The sequence below is a fragment of the Indicator indicator genome, chromosome 1 (assembly GCF_027791375.1).
Source record: "Indicator indicator isolate 239-I01 chromosome 1, UM_Iind_1.1, whole genome shotgun sequence".
NCBI lineage: Eukaryota > Metazoa > Chordata > Aves > Piciformes > Indicatoridae > Indicator > Indicator indicator.
Genome location: NC_072010.1, coordinates 44,794,779 through 44,816,570, shown reverse-complemented (window position 1 = coordinate 44,816,570; position 21,792 = coordinate 44,794,779). Strand labels below are relative to the sequence as shown.

Below are 21,792 nucleotides of genomic sequence, written 5' to 3'. Positions count from 1 at the left end.
GAACTCAGTACACAGTCAAGAGGAGGATTAGGTGTTCATGTGGCCACTGGAAAAGCCAGTTGGCCCACTGGAGTTTCCCTCTTTGTGTGGAATGATAATTTGGGTGCTGAAGGATAATTGGACATTTGAAGATGTCCTTGGTACCTTGAGGGATTCTGCTCCAACTGCTTTAAATGAACTGAAGAGGGGCCATGGTGACACAACATTTTCTTTCAGGTTTTTTCCTCAGCTGTGCTGTTGAACTCCTGTATTAATATCATGCATTGCAGATGTAGCCCTCGCCAATGAAAGAAGCTCCTCTACCTTTGCTTTTCTAATGTATTCTTGGTGCATGGGTTTGCTGTGCCTGTCTCTGTTTGCATTAGGCTAAAGGCTGCTGAAATAGATGGGCCTAATTATGGCCTTTCATTCAAGATTAATATGAAGCCATTAAGCTGGTTTATGCAACCAGGTAGCTGAGCAATAGAAACATCTAAAACAAGTATGAGGCAATGTTGGAGGCTGAAACCATACAATCAGCAGGATTTTGTTGTGAAAAGGCATGGGAAATGCAGAAGTGAGCTGCTTTCATCTACAGACTTGAGACAAAACACAGGATGAGAGAAGGTTGACTGTGGAAGGCTAGAAAGAGCTACCAAATCCACCACTGGCCCAAATCCTTTATCAGCAGGCTGAGCTAAACAGGGAGGCTTGGTGGCTCTGAATGCCCCTTGCCAGCTGTTTGCTTTCACCTGCACTCAGCAAAATAAGCTCTGATTATTGTCCAGTTTATTGCCATCTTCCCCTTCAAGCAGAAATTCTCCAAAGAGAATTTGGGTGTTTTTCTAATAGCTGGATCAGGATAAATGCCACAGGAATGATTCTGGGAGCTTTCTCCATGTTCTCCAAAACATTGCTATTATGTTTGTGGTTGTGCAGAGCTAGGTGAGAGGCAAGCATATTTTTTGGTGATTACCCAGGTCTTCACAAACAACAATTTGTTAACATTACCCTATGTGTTTTTTTTTAAAAGGAGGGCTTAACTGACATGTGGGAGTCAATTGAGGAAAACCGATTGAAAAAAGAAAGTCAAAGGTAGCTTGTAAGAACATTCCAGAAAGGATTTAGGAGCCAGAGTTTACAAGACAACAACTGAATTTTGAATAAATTGCTAGTTAATTGGATGCTTAAAATTTGGTAGTAAATTAAACTCTTTTACGGGTTTCAAGCTCTTTCAAAGAGCTCAGCATGCTAGATAATCTCCAGAGATCCCTTCCAAAACCTATCATTCTATAATTCTGTGAACGAGCGTGAAGTGTTAACCCCCAAATCAGAATATATACATCCACTCAAATTTGTTCAAAGGAACCACACTTCCATCTCCCAAGAGAAAAAATACAGAAAATGAGCCATTGCTGTGGGGAGTACTGCATAGCACTGCAATGGGACTTTCCTGTCTTTCTAGGGCACAAAAGGACTTTTGGGGGAAGAAATTTCTTCTGGGCAATGCTGTAGATGAGTGTGAATAGTTTTTACCCATTTTGAAAGTGGTAAAGAATTTGTATACTTCTACACACCCAACAGCTACCTTCAATTCACAGTGCTACTGCTGTGGAAGGACAACCACAACCACTTTCAGGCTGCTGTGCATTTCTCTTTAAAGTTTGGATGTCAGAAAAGAACCATCCCCTATTCCTTCACGTTTATTATTTCACGTTTATTATTTTCCTCATGGAAGAATGCAGGACTGCCAGGTACTTTCCAAAGAGACAATCCCTGCTATGAAGAACAGACATTCTTAGCTTAATATTGCTATGATTTCCAGCTCCCAAAACACAGAACATCCATTGTCAGAAGCTACAGAGAGCACACGCACACACACACAAACATTAGGCACTTTATTTTGCAAAAGAAAAAAAAAAAGAGTCTTTATATATAAACCATTTCATTCTTTCTCAAAACATTCTACAACTATACAGCTGTTTGCTCCGTCATTTGCATAGGAAATACCACAATACAAAAATAAGGTGAGGGGAAGGCAAAAGAAGCAAAACAGCAACCAGTTTATGCATGTGTCTTCACGTATAAACATTTGAAGCCTTACAAAATTATTTACATCGTTTGTCAACTATTTACATTAAGAGCAACATTTCTAACTATAACAAACAAAACTATAATTTATCAAGTATATGTAAAATTGTCTTTAAAAAAAAAAAAAAAGAGTCTATCGTATACCACAAATAAATAAAGACAAACAACAGTTTTAACAAAGCTAGGTTTTCCTGCAAGACCCCTTTTTGGTATTTTGATTGTCTATTCTAGCCTTTGGTTGACAGCTTAATATTACGGCTTGTGAAGTCCAGACACTTCTTAGGCTCGCTTGGTTTTCTCCTGTTGTCTGGCCAAATCCTACATGGTCTAACCTCATCTTTGGCCCTTCGTCTACTATTTCAAGGCTGAACACGGTGGATCAAAGTCAATGTTAGAATAAAAGGGCACCACTTCATTGACTACAGTGGAGTTTCAGCTACTTTTTTCAGCAGTAAATTTTCCCCTGCATGTGTCAATCTGAACAGTGGATTAACTAAACTGCACTGTAATTCTAAACAAAATTACTCTATCCTTTACCTTCCAGTAAATTACATGCCACATCCACATGAAACTAGATCATACCGGTGCTGAACCAGCTTAACATGTCTGTATATAAAAACTGCATCCTAAATCCTTCTTTTTAAAGTGATACTAAGTTTAGCTTATAGTAAGAGGTTTAATATTGTGTGTTCACTGTAACTATCCCTGTTACTGAGGCTTCCAACATTGACTTTACATTTTTTGCCCTTTTAAGCAATTTGAAAACTAAATCCTGCTTTGAATATTCAGTGCACACCGTTTAACAGGTATAAAACATCTGAATGCTTAGTTCATTTCTCTTAAGAAAAACGAAGCTAAGTTGGTACCGTTTTGAGAGGTATTTAAATAACTTTTTCCTGTAAATGTGCCATGTCATCAAATGTAAAACAACTGCTTTTTTTTCAGATGATTCTTAGAAAACTTCCATATTAAACCTAAAAAGCTGATTTGCATATTTACAAAATCTTTGTCATAGCAAACATGCAACATAGAGAACAAAATGTTTTGTTCTATGGCTGTTTGTGAATTTTTCTATGTACTTTATCTCCACAGAATGACTTAACATTTAAAAAAACACAAACCCATGAGTACTAAGTATGTCCAGTAAAAACCTGATAGGTTACAATTCATGGCTATTCCACTGAGTTCATTCGTCTGCAGCCTCTCATTAATTAATTTACTAAACATTGTCACAATAATGACAGTGCTTTGGTCAAAACACCACACGAGGAAAAAAAATGTATAAAGCTGCAACATGTCAAGACATAATACTCGTAAAGAGATGAAACCTGCTGACTAAAGCCATATACATCATGAGAGCAAACAAATGACTGAACACTCTGGTATTGTTATACAGTGTCTTCCCTTTTTCTGCATAAATATACAAAATATACATTTCCAGTTTCTTTTGAGATTTCCTTTAAATGGATAACCCATACTCAAAAATTAAACTAATTATAGTTGTATGTCGAGAGTCAATAGGAAATTGCATAGATACAAAACAGCCTCAAAGACCAGTCCAGCTTTTAGTTCTGATGCCTCTTCATGTGGAGAGCCAGGTGATCGGAACGGGAGAAGCTGCGGTTGCAGACAGCGCACTGGAAGGGCTTTGCCCCCGTGTGCTTCCTGTAGTGGCGTGTTAATTCGTCTGAGCGAGCAAACCTCCAGTCACAGCCTTCCCACGTGCACTTGTAGGGCTTCTCACCTGAAAGACAGCACAGAGAAATGAGACTGTCAGCTGTCACTCTTTGGGAGATATCTGATGCAAGATCACATTGAATGGCAATGCTTCTCAATTTAAAGGAGAAATAAGTGACAAAACAGGAGCCGACGTTTCCTAATTAATCACTGCTCTGTTCAATAGGCCCCAATCTAACAGCCCCTTTGGGTTTTTTCGGTGAATTTTACTCTGGGATCCGTGATTTAGCATCTCAGTAAAATGCAAGAGACTTTCAAACGTACAAATTGGAGACAGCTACAGTACAGAAATGCAGAGGTAGAAAAATCATGAGATTGAAATATGCTCCCTTACACTCATCTCAGTACGAAAGGGAGTAGTGAGAAAGGCCACCTCACGTGACTAGTCTGGTCTAGTTTGTCACTTAGTTTGCACCTTTTAAAAATGGGCAAATTAAAATTATACAGAACTTTTTTTAAGAGGTCTGAAACAGGAAGGAAGATTCCTATAAAGGTTCTTTGTAGCTTCTGATGTATGATGAAAGGGGCACTTGTCTATTACAAACGCAACGCAAATCGCATTTGCTAAAATCAGGAGCAACCAAAACTTGCGTCATCCTTGTTTGTACCAACTACATACAGGAGAAGGCACCTAGAAGATCAAAGCACCTGTTTGCAGAAGTAAATGTCTACAACCAGGTGCTCAAATAGTCATATTTAAGAAGTGGCAAGTGCTTGCTGCCTGTTGATGTAGGGGGGGCACAGTGTCTCTGAAAACTTGCTGTGCTACAGCAACTCAATACAACTTCAAAGTACCCAGCTAGTCTTAAATACACCAGCCCAGGCAGATAAAATAATTCTATTCATCCATTGCAGAACTGCAAGCAGAGTATTTTAAGCATGCCTGTAATTTGTAGGTGTTTGTTGAAATGCAAGAACTAATGAAGCCACAAAGTGAAGATGACTTCTATGTGAAACCAGAACTTTACACATGTACATACACCTGTTTGGGAACTGGAATGGACATGAGGTCACCACACAACCAAGTTTCATATAAATAAAGAGGCTAAAATTGCCTATTCATAGGCTGTTGCTTGATATTGGTTGACAAAAGTACCTTTCAGTTGGGAGGGTGGATTGCTGTCTGTATCCTTTATGTTAATTTGACCCATTTGGCAAGAAAAGAAAACTGAAATTATCAAAGCATTCAGCAGTAGCTTCATAGGGAGCAGAATAAGACCAAAGCTGTGCTCTCCAACAAGTCCTCTTCAACACATTTTACAGATCTTCTCTGTCCCCATTGGTCTCAGAACTCTATCCCCACAGACTCAATGCTACAGCACTGTGGAGTGACTCCAGCTTTTCCCTGTTTTACCATCACATGAGCACACAGAAAAAAGACAGAAGCTGGTATCCTGCAACCAAACTGTTCTGTACCAGTTACGCAGAGAACGCTATTTCACAAACTCCAAACATTACTTCAGAGATGCTAATTTATCATTCAGATGAAATTAAGAAACTGATTTTGTCTGGGAGTTTCTACTGCTAGATCAACAAACTAGCACCTGTCTGTCTCTTGCTATGAGCAGAATCAGTCCTTTGCTCACAATGGGCACATGACTTCATGTTGGCATCACACTCACAACCAGAACCAGATCTCTACAAGAAAAACTAACCACCCCACCAAACAACCACCTCTTTGCATAAACAGTGACTGGGACTCATTGAAATTGCAGTGGAAACATATAATCTCTTAAGAAAAACAAACATAGGTTGGCATCACCTCTCACAGAGTTCAAAATTATTTGGTGGATGGCAAATCAGAACACAAATCATTACAAATTTCTGTCTTAGCTGAAATTACTCTAATGCTGACTGAAGACCAAAAATCGTACAGCACTCTTTTTTGCTCCATGCAACATATACTGTAGATTAAAATACAGACTTCATTTAAACCCAGTATGTTAAAGCTTTTCTAGCATCAGAGAAGCCAATTGGGACAACACATTTGATCTTCATGGAGGCCTACAGTAAAGGTCTCAATTTAGCAAGGGATCTTTTGCAGTATCCGCATTATCCTTAATGTATTCAAACTGAGTTATTTATGAAGTCTGTACAAGGCTGTCTTGCTGATCCATAGGCATGGCATCAGGGAGATCTTCTGTGATCACTGTGTTAAAACACGTGCACACACAGAGCCTGCACCAAAGCATTAATAACACATTCAAAGCACCTTAACTTACAGCCAGATTTTTTCCTTTCCTTTCTCTTTTTCTCCCATACTGCTTTCAAACTCTTCTTTAAAACTGCCATATTATACTAGTTGCTGAACTAGTTTTGTCATCCCCTCACCCTAACTTTCCAGAGAGAGCATATACAGAGTCAGGCCTCTATGCTTGCTTACCCGCTTTTCAGAATTATATGAGGAATGACGGAGATGATAAAAAGGGGAGAAAAATGGCACTAGTGAAACAAAAGCCTGAGAACAATCAGACCGGAGCAGAATGGAGACCAGGAGATTAAAACCCCAGTTTCCAAGCTTGCACAACCTCACCACATGTTCAACTACACAGTACCGAAAAAGCAGTCTCAAAATTGTCCTGTGTAGGTGATACCTGACCCTGTCTGAGCCCAAACAAAATTGTTGTCCCCTGCTAAAACCTTTTCTAACCGGCAAGTAGCATCAGCAGGTGATAGGAACGTTCATATGAGGTCAGGGCAGGCCTGAATTCTGTTCCCTCGCTGGGTGCCACACCTTCCAAGCCAATGCTAAGTCCAATGGCCAGATCTCCATTAAACTCCAGGGGGGACCTAATTTCCCACAGACACTATGTAGAAGCACCCCACTGTCACACTCACTTCACCATCTGCCACAACCACAAATCCTCCTTGACAACAGTGCTGCACAGGGGAAAATTCAGGCAGTGCCATGCAGAACAGTACTGCTCCTCCTTGTCAGCCAGCTTCTGCAGACCTGAGCTAAACAGAGCAGCACTCAAAGGATTCACAGAGGGGAATGAGCTGGTGCCTTACACAGATTGTTTTAACAGTGTTACTTTAATGTACTGGAAATTAAAGCCAGAACGCTGATTTTAACCCCTGCACTGGCCAACAGTGAGAACTGGAAAATGTATTTTTAGCACCAGTGTGGAGGCCTGGATTATTTTTAATAAATCCTAGGGGTAAAATACTGAATATCTATGTTTGTAATGCTAGTTTCCGTTGGAAAGTTCTATTTAAGAACTGAATCAATTTCAAATGTTTTCCTTTTGGGCAAGGAGGAAGGGGGGCAAGAAAAGAGATGGAGATTATTTTCACTGCTTTAAAGAAAGCAGAAAGACAACTAGCTGGTAGTATTTTCCCTCTCTCAACCTATATACACACTTTTTGTCATTTAGCATAAGTAAGAATTTGGTTTAAGATCCTGTGGCAATGGAAAAAGAACCTCACCTCACATATTTTCTGAAGTGATCCTACCCCTTTCCTACACAGACTTAAAAGTGCTGAGAAATCTGGGGTTGAAGATTTATTTTTTTAAAAAAGCAGGTATACACAACAAGGGACACTGAACCCTTTATCCACTGTTTTCATTGGCTACATGGTAATGTAAGATTTGTTTACTTTAATGATTGTGAGAAATACAGTAGCTGTAAAGTTTCAGAAATACTTGGTTTTCCTCCAGCAATTTAGGGCTTCTATAGGGTGTTAAATCAAGAATGCCACTGGTCATCAAATATGAAGGCGGCACGGCTTGGTTACTGGAACACGATCACAGTATCAAACAGATATTTCACTGTAAAAGTAAGAAAACAGCTAACTCCTCCACTTCAGGGGAGCTTCCACGGGATTTGTTAGAATGTCAACACTGTTCAACTAAAACACCATGGAGGAAGCTGGTACCGATTTCCAGCCAAATAGCACACTCCAACCCTTTCTTCCCAAGCCAGAAATATTATACACAGCACTTCTGGGAAACAGAACTGCTTTCCTTTAAATTATACTTCAACAGGATAGGGATTTCATAAGTTTAATTGGATTTCTGTATAACCTCCTTCCAGTATCACTGATTTAAAATATTTTGCTAGGCTTATACATCACAAAATGTATTTTTAAGTTCTTGAGCTGTTAAGATGTATCCATTCTCCATTTGTGGAGCATGAGAAACAGACTTGTACTTGAGCACAGAAATTTCAAGCCCTAATGTTTAGTTTGGAAGCTCTTTTACAGAAAGTACCCAGGAAGAGATAAGGGATTTTGGCCTGAAAGGAGACTCAGTTTGCTTGTAATGTGTCTTATCTGTTAAAATAAAATTATAGTGCTGGGAAATTGCAAGAATGTCAAAAAGGTATCTGGATATCCACGTGTAATGTGCTAACCTAACCAGACACTTCAACAGATAAATTATCCTCAGGTTCAGGATCCTTGTGATACCACAAGAGAATGGCCTGGACCAGGGAGGCACACTGTTTTGACTCTTCCCCTTTTAATTTACTTTCTTGGCATTTAGTCATGTCAAAAGGCACCTATTTTTTTCCTAACATTAATTATAGCCACTGGCAGCAACGCTGATGACCATATTCATTTGGGTAAGGTACAGTGTGAAGGGGTGAGAGCTGTTTTGAGGACACTCTATATTCAAAACGCAGCCTCTGTTCAAGAAAATCTTCCTGTTTAAAGTTCTATTTGGAAAAAACAAGTCACTGAAAACCTCCATTAGTGAGGAATATCCCCATTAACACGAAAATAAGCTTCCTTAGTTCACCAAGGGTTGTGTGGCTTTATTTCTGAAATTCACTTCTAGGATGGCTTTCTTTAAATATGAAGCTGCAAACAGTGAGCACTGGATTTTCAAAACTAAAGTTAGGTAACTCTATTGGTATGCAGAAATCCAAATACAGGTATTACACCAGCCAACGCCTGCAGCTTCTCTTATTTCCTATCAGAAATTTCTGTCCAAGTGGCAAGTTTGGAGTTTCCTTGAGGAAGAAAAAGCAGCATGCACAACAAAGACTCCAGAAAGACAACATCTAATTGCAGTTCATAGGGGTATAAAGAAAGTATAAAGACACCCTCACTCCCCATCTTTCCATCATTTTAATATCATTTTTGTTTGTGATAGAATCACTTCCAGTAGAATTGTTTGTCCTTAAAAAATAAGTTCAGCCAGGTGAGATAAAAAGGTGGTAGGCAAAACAGAAGTTTCTGCACCATAATTGCATGTTATGTACATAACCTGTACATAACATGTCCAGTTTTAAAACAGGTAATTATAAAGAATTGTGTGCCTCCAAGTTTTCTGGTGCACCACTTTTAAAATTTTTCACATCTTAATGTGAGCTCTCTTAGTTTCACGACTAGTCTCAAATACTTAGAAGAAATAAGAACAAATGAAGTATGAAATGTTTTTCCCCTCTGTTTTAGTTTGCTTCAAATAGCTTTCCTCCAGTTCCTAGCATCACAGTTTTAAACTCTGGTCTCTTCCAGGCTGACTGGAACTGAAAGTAGTTGCTTGGGTGTATATCTGCACTCATTCAGAGAAGTTTTTCGTTCCCAACCTTTACCTAAAATTAGACCTTCCTTCTGCCATTGACTAAGAGCTGCAGTCATCATTAAAACTAGCTTGTTGGTTGGGGTTTTCCCTTTTTTAATATAGGTTTGTGGTTTTCTTAGAGAAAAAGCAGAAACCTGAAATGTCAAAAACTTCCTCAGGTGTTTAAAACCTCTTTAGCGCACCGAAATTCCCAGTTTGCCAAAACAGAGATGGATCAGAGAGCTGACAGCACACACAGTATGTCCAGTTTATTTTGTGAGTGACAAAATAAAATTAGTCTGTGACATCGAGACCAGCAGTGATATGAAAGCATAACATAAGCTGCACATTATAAAAGGGGATACAGTCTCTGCCTAGTATAGTAACAGATAGAGTGTGACCATTAAATACTACTTCAGAATGAAACAGCATTTTAAGGAATCCTCTAACGGAGAGCTGTTGCATGTCCTGTCTGATCACTGATCAAACAGTATTTGACCTTTCTAATAAAAGCAGGAAGAGGAAAACCAGAACTGACTGGTAAGCAACGAGGATGGTCAGAAGAGTTGTGCAGCATTCGCTTTCTGACTACAGAGGTGCTTGAAGCACTTTTGTTTTGCCAAGTGTTGTCTTACGCAGTTCAAGGATTACTGGGGAATCTTGACTGGCCTGTGCGATGGTTTATTTTCTTTTTGGTGTAACAGTCTGTCTTAACAGAGGTGGTCTCTCTTCAAGGAGATATGCAAACAAAGAGAAAAGGAATTTTTCTAAAGCAGGTTTATAAAAAGTCCATGCCATCTGGGGTGCAAGGCTGTGTCTACATGTCCTGTGCTGAAGAACACATTTCCTCATCTATGCCTGTGGTGCAAGAACAGCTCTTTAGCTCCCACATCAATAACACTGGCTCTTGTACAGTCAGATAAGAGCTGCTCTTAAAATGGAATTTATTAAACACGTATTGTAGACTTCCAGATTCCATCTACCGTATGCACACACACAAAAAAGAATGCAATACATTAAAGCTATTTTAACTCAAAGCGAAGCACTGTACACTTGCCAAAATCAAAGGTTTTAATATGTCCTTAATCAGAGTTGTTAGAGATCACTGAATATAAATAATGCAGCCTGACAGGACAGGAATGTTGCTACCAAGATACTCAGACTAAACTAGGACATTGCTTAAATGTTTCTAATCTTTCACCAATGGGAGGTGCAGGTCATCTAACAAACAACAAACAACACACTACCCTGAAACCAGGAGTCAATCGTTCCAGTCCATCTCAGAAATTAATTACATAAAGGAATGTCTAATCAAATAATGGAAAGTTTTAATCACTGGCAATTGCTGTGAATCTTGGGCCTGTATTAGCCTATGTAGGGCAGTCTCAAAATGAACTATATTTAAAGCCACTCTCCCAGGTCAACAGTTTCCTTATCAGGAATCAAATATCCTGGAACTGAAGTTTAATCCTCTCAGGGAGCAATTGACGGAAACAACAGTTTTTTAAGCTTTCATGCTTAGAGGGACTTTCTAGGCTTTTAATCAAAAAGAAAATACTAGGCTTTTCTTGTCAGTAGCTAAAATCTAACAGAGTACCCCTCACCTGACACCTTGGAATTTAAGTTCTGTTTCTCAAAAACTGTGTGCAGGACGCTGATATGAATGATCAGTAATATTTAATTAAAATTTATGTTGCAGAGATTTCACCCTCTTTTAAGCAACACATTCAAACATATCTCCTTTAGGTTATGACTACAGCTAAAGAATTAGGTTATAACTACAGATCAATTAATCCCAAGGTCTGTGATCACTCACAAAGTGTTTGGAAAAAAAAAACACACCACATTATTTTCCCTTAAATTGTGGTTTGCACAGGAAAATAATGTACTTCCATTTCTCACACAGGCAACTAATGGATTTAGCAGAATTCATAAATAAAAGATACCAACATATTCTCCAGCAGAGTCTAGCAACACTGCACTTTAATGCACTTTTTCAACAGTTTTATTTAACTCTCCTCCATTTTTGTTTATTGTCTCTATCAATGATGCCATTTACTGACACCTCCATAAAGTATAATCTCTGCAACTGACTCATCTAACAGGTTAAAGAAGCAGAAACTGAACAGAAATATTACTTAGTAGCTATTTTCATGATGCAAAGATTTTTCCAGGATGAGGCTGCAACCATGAGCAAGGCAGTCTTTTATGTCCATTCCCCACTTGGACACCATGAGTTAAATCCCTCAGCCAAGTCTCACGGTGGTTTAAGCCAATACACGATTTTGCAAAGTGTTATTTTCAAGCAGGAGTCCAACTGCCATTTCTCTTCCCTTCTGAACAATGGGTGTCCTCAATTTCCTCACAACTGTATTTGGTACCAGCTTTGACAAGCGTCTGTACACAGCTATGGTAAACTCAGAGTGCCAAGTCCTAAGGACTGCCGGAATCTATTGCACACAACTGGTTCTAATGCTGATATCCACCAGAGCCTAATTCTGGATCTACTGAGGCAGAGATCTAAAAAAAAAAATAAAACGTTTTAACACCTTGAGAAACAGCACAAGTCAGCAGCTGTCCCATGCCTACATAAACATTTGAAATAACTAGGGATGGTGGAAGTATTTTGAGTGCATCTCATTTAGAGAAATGCCGTTTCTCTTGAGTTATCTCGGCTTCCACTTCCCATCACCAAATACAAGCTACATCTATAGATAGAGATGAAATAGTTCTGCACTTAATGCTAGAAACTATTAATGGCAAGCCCATCATGTGACCAGAGAACATGCCTGTACAAAGACTCTGTACACTGAAAACCAACATGCAGCTGGAAAATGTCCTCAATGTGTGTGCCTCGATATGTTCAAAACCCCACCCCACCCTGGAGCCAGAAGCTCTTCTGCAGCATGAGAGGCAGAGTACAGGTAGGGTATTTCAGATGCCTGTATATCAAAGGCTCAACTTCCACAGTCCAAATCTTCAACGCACAAAGAAATCTAACAGGAGAAGTCACAGGGCTGCTGTTTCTAAAGGATTAGTTGATCAATACGTATATACTAGATGCCAGAAAAGGAAGCAAATGAGGTTTATCCACAATACACAAGTAACTGCTTTTCACTTACATATGGCACATTTTTCAAGTTGGATATATAGGTATAAGGCCAGAGTCTTAAGGTGGTTTTACTGCTGGACAGCCCGCAATAAACACATAACCCCATCCCCCATTATGTATCGCAGTTGCACAACGCCGCTTATGAAACAAAACTTGTTCCAAGACTAACAGGTAAAATTATTTTAAAAGAAGATCTCAGCTTCAAAAGGTAAAAAAAAAAAAATCCAATCTGTTTTGAGACATATTCTAACAGGTATTTTAGCAGGCCAAATACCATTTTACCTGTCTCAGGACCAACTAGTATTGAGAGAGAAAAAACCATACTGAAGTATTTTAAGGTATTACAATGTACCAAACATCTGCTCCAGAACTGCATGGAGATGGATTCAAAAGGCCCTGTATCTTCACAGCATTTGAATCTTTGTTCATGTTCAATTTAGGGGTTACCAATTTAACAACAACTAAAATTTACTTCATAATTTGCAAACACTAACATGTTACCTAGAGAAAGGAAAACATGGCCTGCTTCAGTGTCTGGTACAAATACTTAGACTTGCTTAGCTCTTCACATGAAGACTGGATTCCTAATCAACAGCAAGAGACCAGCATAATTTCATTAAACCAGAAGAACCATACCAGCTTGTAACGCCTGACTTGATGTAAGGTAAACACCTTCGGAACACCTAAGTAGAAAAATGCAAGGGGTGTTCCTCTTGCCCATTTCCTACAGTTTTACTGAAATTCAATTTATAAAATCTATCAGTGTGTTCATATCTGAATCAGAAAAAAAAAAAAGACTACAGCCTACATTCCACCTATCAAAAATAACACTTCCCTTAGGTTTGTTCTCAAAGAACATTTACTAAACCCAGTAAAAACCTTTCAGAAAAGAAAGGCTGCTAAATAAATACTGTGAAAAGGCTGAGATTTTCCAATACAAAAGGAGAACCATAAGGTCTGTCTTGACTTTTAATGGCAGACAAACTTTGCTGCAGGCTCTTTTATTTTAAGATGACAGATTTCTGAGAAGGGCGGGTACTGGTTGGGATGAGAGAGAGACTGCAGCCAATTTTAAAAGGTATTGTTAAGAAACTAAGAATAAGGAGAAAACAACTTCAGTGGTCCATGATTACTAAAGAACAGGTTTAGCCAGATAAACAGGTCTGCTATCCCTGAAGGGATTTGAAAGAATATCACACACAACTTTATTAAAATGGATTACGTGACACTTGCTTTAGACTTTGAAGGTAAAGCTTCACTAAAGTCCTTTACAAAAAATAAAAATCAAAGCTTAATAGTGGTGTATGAATTCATAGTTCTGGGGGATGGGACACACAAAGGCACACGCCCAAATTTTGCCCTTGGCATCAAGCTCTTTTGTTTGGAAATCAATAGCGAGATTCCCCTGCACTCCTGGGGGAGCTGTGCAACTTCACAAGTTTCCCCGAGTTTGCGCCCATTTACTTTAGCATTTAATCAATTTACGGCACTGGGTTAAGCCAGAGATCTCAATCCTAATACACCTCTCAACCATATGTTTAAGGTAGAGATCAGAATTGGTGCTGGAAATCTTCAAGTGTTAAGTGAATATTCAAGAGAGTTGAACTAATGTAAACTCTGAAATAATGCAGGTAACAGGATAGGGACTCACATTCTTGCATGTAATGCACACTTTAGACGGTTTATCCCTTAATTCACCTCCCCAGAAGCCCCTTTGTATTACAGACCTGCTTAAGTTCACTAGATTTTTATCTAAAACAACATTCTTGTTTCCATGAATACATTATCTCCTTTGACCTTTGCACATTTATCCACATTTCTAAGGTTAAATATCTATAGGTAAAAAAGTGAAGGCAACAGTAAACATTAATGGCCCTAAGCAATACATATTTACGATGTGGTATTTATTTCTATGCACACAAGTATTAACTTTATAAACCCTGGCGATTACTAATCAAGGTACAAAAAAAAGATATAAATTGATTTTAAAAAGGGAAGGTGTACTTTTCAAATGCTATGTAAGGTTCATTTTTTTAGACTAAAGATTTGCTTTTATCTCTCTTCCTAGTTACTGTATAATAGCAAGCAAGATATTTAAAACCGATATTCAGTTGCTGGCTAAAGTGCGTAAGTGGAAATTGCACACTCTTAAATTTACAGATTATTTATTAAAGAGCAATGGGATTATAATCTGTGACATTCAGATTTACAGCCTCATTAAAATATTCCTCTTACTAAGCTTACTGCTAATGAGTGATTATGTATATCGAAAATATTTTTAACAATAATTTTGTTTAGTCTATTACTAATGCAAAGCAATGATCTTTGTACAGTTGCTTTTAATTTTTTTACTGTGACTGCAGAAGAGATAACTCATTTACCAAAACAAAATTTCCATAACAACATTTAGCTTGGAGATACTCAGTTTCCTTACAATAATTCAACGATCCATTCAAAATAGCTGCTGAATAGAAGGCCTTGTTTCCATAGAGATAGCGAAACATTTTGGTAGATCATAGCTCATGTTAAGTGTTGTTTTTACTCTTGGTTTAAACTTAGGTGAAACTCCAGTAACTGAACAGCAACAGTCGCAGCACAAACAGCCTGCTTCAGTAAGTAAGCTGCTTGAACTGTGACTCATGTTTTGCTCTGCATAGAGTTCCACACATAAAGAAGCTGGGGTTCATACTTGGTTTTAAGAACAAGAGTCACAGCCCTTTCATTTTGATTTCTTTAAAAAAAAATGTGCTTTTCACCAATTTATCATGAGTAGTTCTGTGCTAAGATTCCAGCAAAGAAGTGTCCTAAGTGGTTTCAGGCACACCGTTGGTGGAGCTACATTCTTCCTGTCTTCCTCTCTCCTCCTTCCCTCTGCCTCAGCAGGTGAATGCTTAGGAAGAGCACCTAGGACGGTTCCACCTCCCAGGCACTGCCCTCTGCTTGTATTGCTCCTGCGCCCACGCACAAACAACACCATCCCCAGGTCTGCTCCATGCGGGCTTGTGAATGGGGATTTTCCCCATAGCTGCAGGCAGAATTCGATCAAGATACAAAAAACTGATGCACTGATGCTTTTAATTTCCTCTGTTTTAATGTCTTTCACTGACAAAAAAATTAAATTATGTCTTAAAAAAAAACCAAACATAAACCCACTTGTCTTAAAACACACCAACACACTTAATTCTGAGGAGGAAGAAAACGGACACATCTTGAGAGTTTTTGTGAAGTTTCTAAAAAATTCTAAAATTAAGTAATTCTAGCAGGTCAAAGAGATAGTCCAAACTAGAAAATTGTATCTATTTAGATTAATCTTGAAAACAATAATTGCTTACTATGCTTAATTCATTGTTCAAGGGTAAAAATCCCTTAACACTTTATAGCATTTTAGATTGAAATGGGAAGTTTTCATCTGTTTTATCCTTAGCTCTTTTGAGGTCTGTATTATAAAAGTCTTAACAAAATTGCATTAAGAAAAAACGCAATTTTCCTTTCATTGACCAAATCTTAATTTTTTCCTAACTGCCAGAATGAACCCACACCACTCTACAGAAAACAGGGAGAAGACGGCAGATCAAGCATACTTGCTCTCTCAGAAAACATGTAAGCCATCCATGAACAAGAGTGAGAGGGTGAGAATACGTACCTGTGTGAGTTCTCAGGTGTGCTTTTAAGTGAGAAGACTTTGTATAAACTTTCGTGCAGCCTACAATGAAACAAAACAGAAAAGGGGAGAGGTATTTCAGTAGGCAGAACAGGGAACACTCCACATTACATTTACGTTCCTTCACTCTGCTGGTACTATGTGGAAACAAGTTTACTACCTTCTGGCACCATAATTTTTTAGGAGTAAAATTTGAAATAGAATACTTCCAGGAGCATAGAAAACATAGAAAAGAGTAAAACTCCTATATGCCTCGAAGACTTACCACCTTCTAACGTGGTATAGACTCACAGCTGCTAAAATGCTACATGCAGCAACACCTGCTAAATGAGGTGCAACTCAGAGGGAGATTTAATCTTTTTAAAATTTCCTAAAGGATTTGATCAAGCCAGACTGTGTCAGTATTACCCAGGGCTCAGAATTACTCTTCCACTATCATACAGTAACCAAACGGGTGATACACCACAGAGTTCTGTGGTATTGGGCGGAAATCAACCTAGGCAGCAATTTCTCTGTGTTTGGACGGGTGTAAGCACCTTGTATCTGGGATCACGTCCTGCATGGAGGCACAGTTTATAGTAAGGTCCCTCTTCCCCTTCTGCAGTAGAAGGAGAGGTTGGAAGAGAATCCATCTGGACAATTTTCAGAGCTAGCTTTAGTGGATTTATGAAGGCAGCTGAATCCCCCGTTCATAACAGGGAAGATATGACCGTGGCCTCAGCTACCAGGAGTTGAAATGACGCTTTCAGGACCAGCAGATTCAAATTGAGCTGCACTACATTGGATAAATTGAGCCTCTGCTTCATCACAGGCACTGGGAAAATGAGAGCAGGAGCTGCACAGTCACTCTGGCTTACTCGCTTCGAGAAGGCCACAGGTTTTGTTTGTTTTTTTTTTTTTTTCCCTATGAGGACAGGGTTTAGAAGATGGCAAATTGAGCTCAGGTGTTTAAGAGAGTTACAAATGACATGAAGAAAAGGATATATATTATTTAGAGAATGTGAATGTGTGCTACACAAAATAAAACAGTGAGAAAAAAAAATTCTGCTCTGACAAAGAATTACTTGGTTCGCCCTAGATTTAGACTACAGGAAAAAAATAAACAAAACCACTTATGCCTCCATCCATGATTATTCACACTTTTTAAAATGTTATTGCAAAAGCTGGGATTTTCTTGCACAGACTGCTTACCAGGATAGTCACAGTAGTGGATACGTCTTTTCTCCAGATCTGGGTTACTTCTCCTGTTGTATCTGACTGGTTGCATGTTCTGGGGGGTTATGGGCAGACTCGCAGGTAAATTTGGATTGTGAATTGCCATCTTGGAAGCTATAGTTGCAGCGTATGATGGAGGAGGGGTTAAATTCTGTAGCATCTCTGCTTGTCTGTCTGGACTTCCAGGCTCAGAACTTGGAGGGGAAGGAGGGAAGTAAGTGGCCTGCTGCTGCAGAAACTGGTTTGGCATGGTGTAGGTGCAAGAGGGGATGCCCTGGAACTGTTTCATTGCAGTCTGCGGAACAGCCGAGGAGAGCGTATTAAGGCCCGCCATGGCTGATGGCATGGATACATTGTTAAGGGGGTCCATTACAGCTGCCTGAGTAGTAGTGTTGGGCATATCTAAATCCGGTGAGCTCAAGAGCTGATATAACTGGCCTTGCTGGGGTGTGATGGAAAGATGAACATCTGGTGTAGGAAGCTCCTGCTTGATGAAAATGTTGTTCACATCAGGAGTTTGGTGGGAGCTGAAGATGCTGGTAAATTCAGGGAGGGCCTGAGTCGGGGCAGGGGCAGTAGTTTCACTCTGGTGACTGAAGATGGTGACTGGCTCTGTTTTGATGTGGGTTACACAGGGTCGCTGTGATTTGTACAGGCCAGTTCTCAGGTGGCTAATGTCGGGGAGGAAGACGTTCATGTTGATGCTGTAAGGCAACCCTTCGCTGTCAGTGAAAAACTGGTCTACAACTGAGGCACTGTCTCTTCTGTACTTCTTATGTTCAGGAATGACAGGAACGGGCGGGAGCTGAGGTGCCAGGTATTTCTCCATTTCACATCTTGTCTGCAAAAACAAAACAGACCATAATCCACATGATTTGCTACCAACTACGAAAGATGACGGCATGCATGTTGCATGAGGCTTTGCAAATAAAAGGTAATACTGTTCAGCCAGCCACAAGCTACCTACTGAGGAAGTTATAAACATTCACGCTAATGAAAATCTGTCTTTTATAATCAGCATGCTAATTAACATCATCAAGGACAAGGTGATAAAGTCATGGCACAAACTGTTCACACAGAGCAGATATTAGGATCAATCTGATGTTTCAGCATACAACAAACTTTTCATCTTTTATGCCTACAAGACAGTGCAAGGCATAGAAATGACAGGCGCTGTGCCTAATCTGCAGATCTCCTGCTTTGGAATTCACTGCTCAAGCAGGGTGACTGCCTATCTGTTTCACCCACTTCTCTTTGAAATGCTAACTCTAAAAGCCACAACCTCAGCTGGCTATTTCAATGTTAATACTTCAAATAACGTGTGTGTATATATATATATATATATATATATATATAATATTTCTAGAATTTTTCACACTTAAAAAAAAAGTGTCTGATTAGAAATACAACACCAAAGTGTAAAGTTATAAATAATATCAAATAAAAGGAAGACAGGTTGACTGCATCAGACTACCCTTGGTGTAAAGTGTCCCTGAGACTACGCTCAGAAAAATAATCTGTGTAGTGTATCATTGGCTAATAGCATGATAAACATGTCCCTGTCCATGCCTCGATCCTAGGAGAGCTCTTTAATTACTGGAAAAGCATTCTCTTATTCGAGTAGTGGTGCGAGGGAATCCGTGGGTGGCTGGAGCCCGATACATTACTAGTACAGTCATCGGCAAAACATTTATCACGCACTCTCCAGTGGGCAAATGCTACATTCCCCCTTGCCCTGTCAAGAGAGCGCTCATACCAGACCCGTTTAGCACCTCGCAAGGGAAAGCAGCTGACAAACAGCAACTCTGCCCGAAAGTGGATTTTAGGATTTTTCTTCAAAGACCCCCGGTAAACACCACAAACAAACAGAGCCGCCTTCCCGTCCCTTTGATCTGGATCTGCCCCGACATGCCAGGCTACTTTTTCCAGGTCTTGTTTACGAGCCGAGGGCAGCTTTCTTTGAAGACAACAGTGAGTTATTCCTTAGAGAAGACGCCACCGAAACGCAGCAGCACCAGACAGACTGCTGCACTGCACCGGAGGCACCCCGGGACCCCTAGTCCTACCGACCCCTGGGGGCTAAGGAGCGCGGGTGGCCTCTCCGCTCAGAGGGAGGGCCAGTGCCTCGCCGAGGCGCTCGCTGCGGCCCAGCGTGTGCGGGAAGCCGTCTCTCGAAAGAACACCGTCCGCGGGATTAAGTCAGGCTGCGGTCGGCGCTTTCCTGCTTTTAGCTCCTCCAGCTGCTTCCCTCAGAATCCGCTCCCAAATAGCCTCCTGGGACAGGCAGAAAGCCCCGGGAAGTCCCCCTTGCCCAGTGCGTCGTGTCTCCCCCCCACCCCGAACATGACTCCCTGCGTGGGCGAGGAGGACAGGCGGCCGCTCTAATTCTGCCGCCGGGCAAGTGCAAAGGCAGCAGCTGTAGCTTTCAACACACCCGCGGGGGCAGCCCTGCTCACCCCCCCTGCCGCTCCGGGACGGCCCGTCAGCCGCCGCCGGACCCCGCGCTCCGCCTCAGCCCCGGCAGCCTCAGCCGCGCCCCAGGCCGCCTCACCGCGCTACGCCGGCGGGAAGGCGGGAGCTCTCCCCGCTCACAGCCCTCCGCACAGGCGGGATGGACGGCGAGGGCCGCTCCCCCTCACATGCATACATCGCACCGCCGCCTCAATCCCGCACTTCGAGATCCGCTGCCCCGTCCCCGTAGCCCGGCCCCACCCAGTCCCGCCCGCCCGCTCCTCAGCTGCCGCTCGCCGCCCGACCGGTCCCGCCATCGGACAGGGGCGATGCCCGCTGGGCTGTGAGGAGGGTGGCAGCCGCCTACCTGTACCATCTCCTCCGCCGGCAGGGTCGCGGCGCCGCCTCCGCCTCCGCCGGCCGGGTGTTGCTGCTGCTGCTGCTGAGGCGGCGGCGGCGGCTGCTGCTGCTTCAGGTCGTCCCCGGGGAAGATCGCTGCCTCCCGGGCCCCCAGTACGGGTTTGAGTTGTGCGAACACCGGCTCCTCGGGCTGCGGCACGGGACCCAGGCGGGCGCTCATGGTCAGCACCCTGGTGGCCATGAGGCAGGCTGGGTGCGGCGGGTGCGGCGCGGACGGGTTGCCCGCCCCGGCGTAGGGGGACTGGCCCGCGGGCGGCTCCGTCCGGGCGGTGGCTAGTCGGGCGCTCACTCCCCAGGAGCCCTAGCCCCAGACCGCATCCACTCCGGTGTCGTCAGTCCCTCCGCCTGTACCTGGCCACGAGTATCTGCCCGGTGACACACGCCCGCCTCTATTTCACCCTACTCCACCCCCAGCCCCCCCTACACCCCACCCAGCCCTGCGAAGGGGGCTGGCTCTGCGGGACTGCCCTGCCTACGGGGAGCCCGGACGGCTCCTCCCCGCGGCGCGCCTGTCGTGCCCTGCCCTACTCCGACGCGGCGTGCCGGGCCGCTGGGAGCGTGTCGGACGTTGTGTGGGGTGGTCGGGGGTCCGGCTGCTGGTCCTCGTACCGGAGGGGTTGTAGCGGGTGGCCGGCCGGCAGACGGGCTGCCTCTGGCGTTGCGCTGCCGGCTCAGCGCCCCGAGTAAAGGTCCAATAGCTGCAAGCGTGCCGCCGTGTGCCGGCACCGTGGCGGCTGGACTGTGGTGTGCCGGCGGGGCTCTGTGGAGGGAGAGCTGTGGTGTGCACGCACAGGCGCCCGGTGTGGTGCTCGCAGCGAAGTGGAAGAGGGTTTTCAACAAGTGCGACGGCCTGCCGAGGCCCCTCTCGTGCTTTAGTAGTATTTATAGTCTTTTAGAAGCGCTGCTAATGTAGGCATTTTGAAATAACCGTCTCTCCTACCTTTCATCTTCAAAAGAGTTTTAAAGGCAGTCATTCAAATTTATTATTTTTTGTCCTGAAGGCAATTCGTACTCAAAACCTGCTGGTAATAAATTTCAGCACTGCAATGTACATCTCCACCATACGCTGTGAAAATGCTGTTACAGAAATAGTTCAGGGGAGAAGGAAGAAGAGGAGAGGAAAAGAGGGAGAGCAAAAATTGTCTTCCCACTTTTTGGATGAGGCAAGTTTCTATTTACTTGCTTCGAGGTGTGGTTTCAACAGAAAGCGTACTTCCCTGTGGGCATAAGATGGTGAGCTAAGCTCCTGCATGTTTCACTGAAAGAGGAGAAAAAGGAGGGAACGCTGTCCTTTTGTGCAACACCGAAGTGCTCATGTCATATGTGAAAAGTACAGTATATAGTGGAGCCTTGGAAAAAACTTTTCCACCATTCTCCTGGCCCCGCCAGCCCTGTGCTCCAGATTTGTGGAAATGTTGGCAACCTTTCCCTCCCCACATTTATCTTCTATCATTTGTAGACAAGGCCTTTTTTTTCGACGTAGTAAAGCATTTTTCTGGTCAACCTGGAACTCCTGTCCTTCCCCTTTCAGTCCACAGCGAGGACGATGTCTCAGAGCCTGCATGCGGAAAGCTAATTACAGAACCAGGAAAGAGTTCAGCGTAACATTTCTTTACA

At 42.1% G+C, this 21,792-nt stretch overlaps 1 protein-coding gene across 1 annotated transcript; it reads right to left on the bottom strand.

The window, feature by feature from the left end:
* Positions 1–3,635: 3,635 nt before the first annotated feature.
* KLF5 (KLF transcription factor 5) lies at positions 3,636–20,356 on the bottom strand. The gene is made up of 4 exons (XM_054387307.1): positions 20,123–20,356; positions 17,281–18,145; positions 16,072–16,131; positions 3,636–3,814 (listed from the first exon to the last, which is right to left on the bottom strand). Exons 1-4 carry the CDS (start codon positions 20,354–20,356, stop codon positions 3,636–3,638), a joined length of 1,338 nt encoding a protein of 445 aa, XP_054243282.1.
* Positions 20,357–21,792: the final 1,436 nt, after the last annotated feature.

What these genes read in the sequence shown, in the direction of transcription:
- KLF5 (XM_054387307.1), bottom strand. Translation starts at nt 20,356, where the DNA reads ATGGCCACCAGGGTGCTGACCATGAGCGCCCGCCTGGGTCCCGTGCCG. An exon ending in CGGCGGAGGAGATGGTACAG is followed by an intron (nt 18,146 to 20,122) that starts GTAGGCGGCTGC and finishes TTGTTTTTGCAG; the next exon opens with ACAAGATGTGAAATGGAGAA. An exon ending in ACACCTGAGAACTCACACAG is followed by an intron (nt 3,815 to 16,071) that starts GTACGTATTCTC and finishes GCTGTCTTTCAG; the next exon opens with GTGAGAAGCCCTACAAGTGC.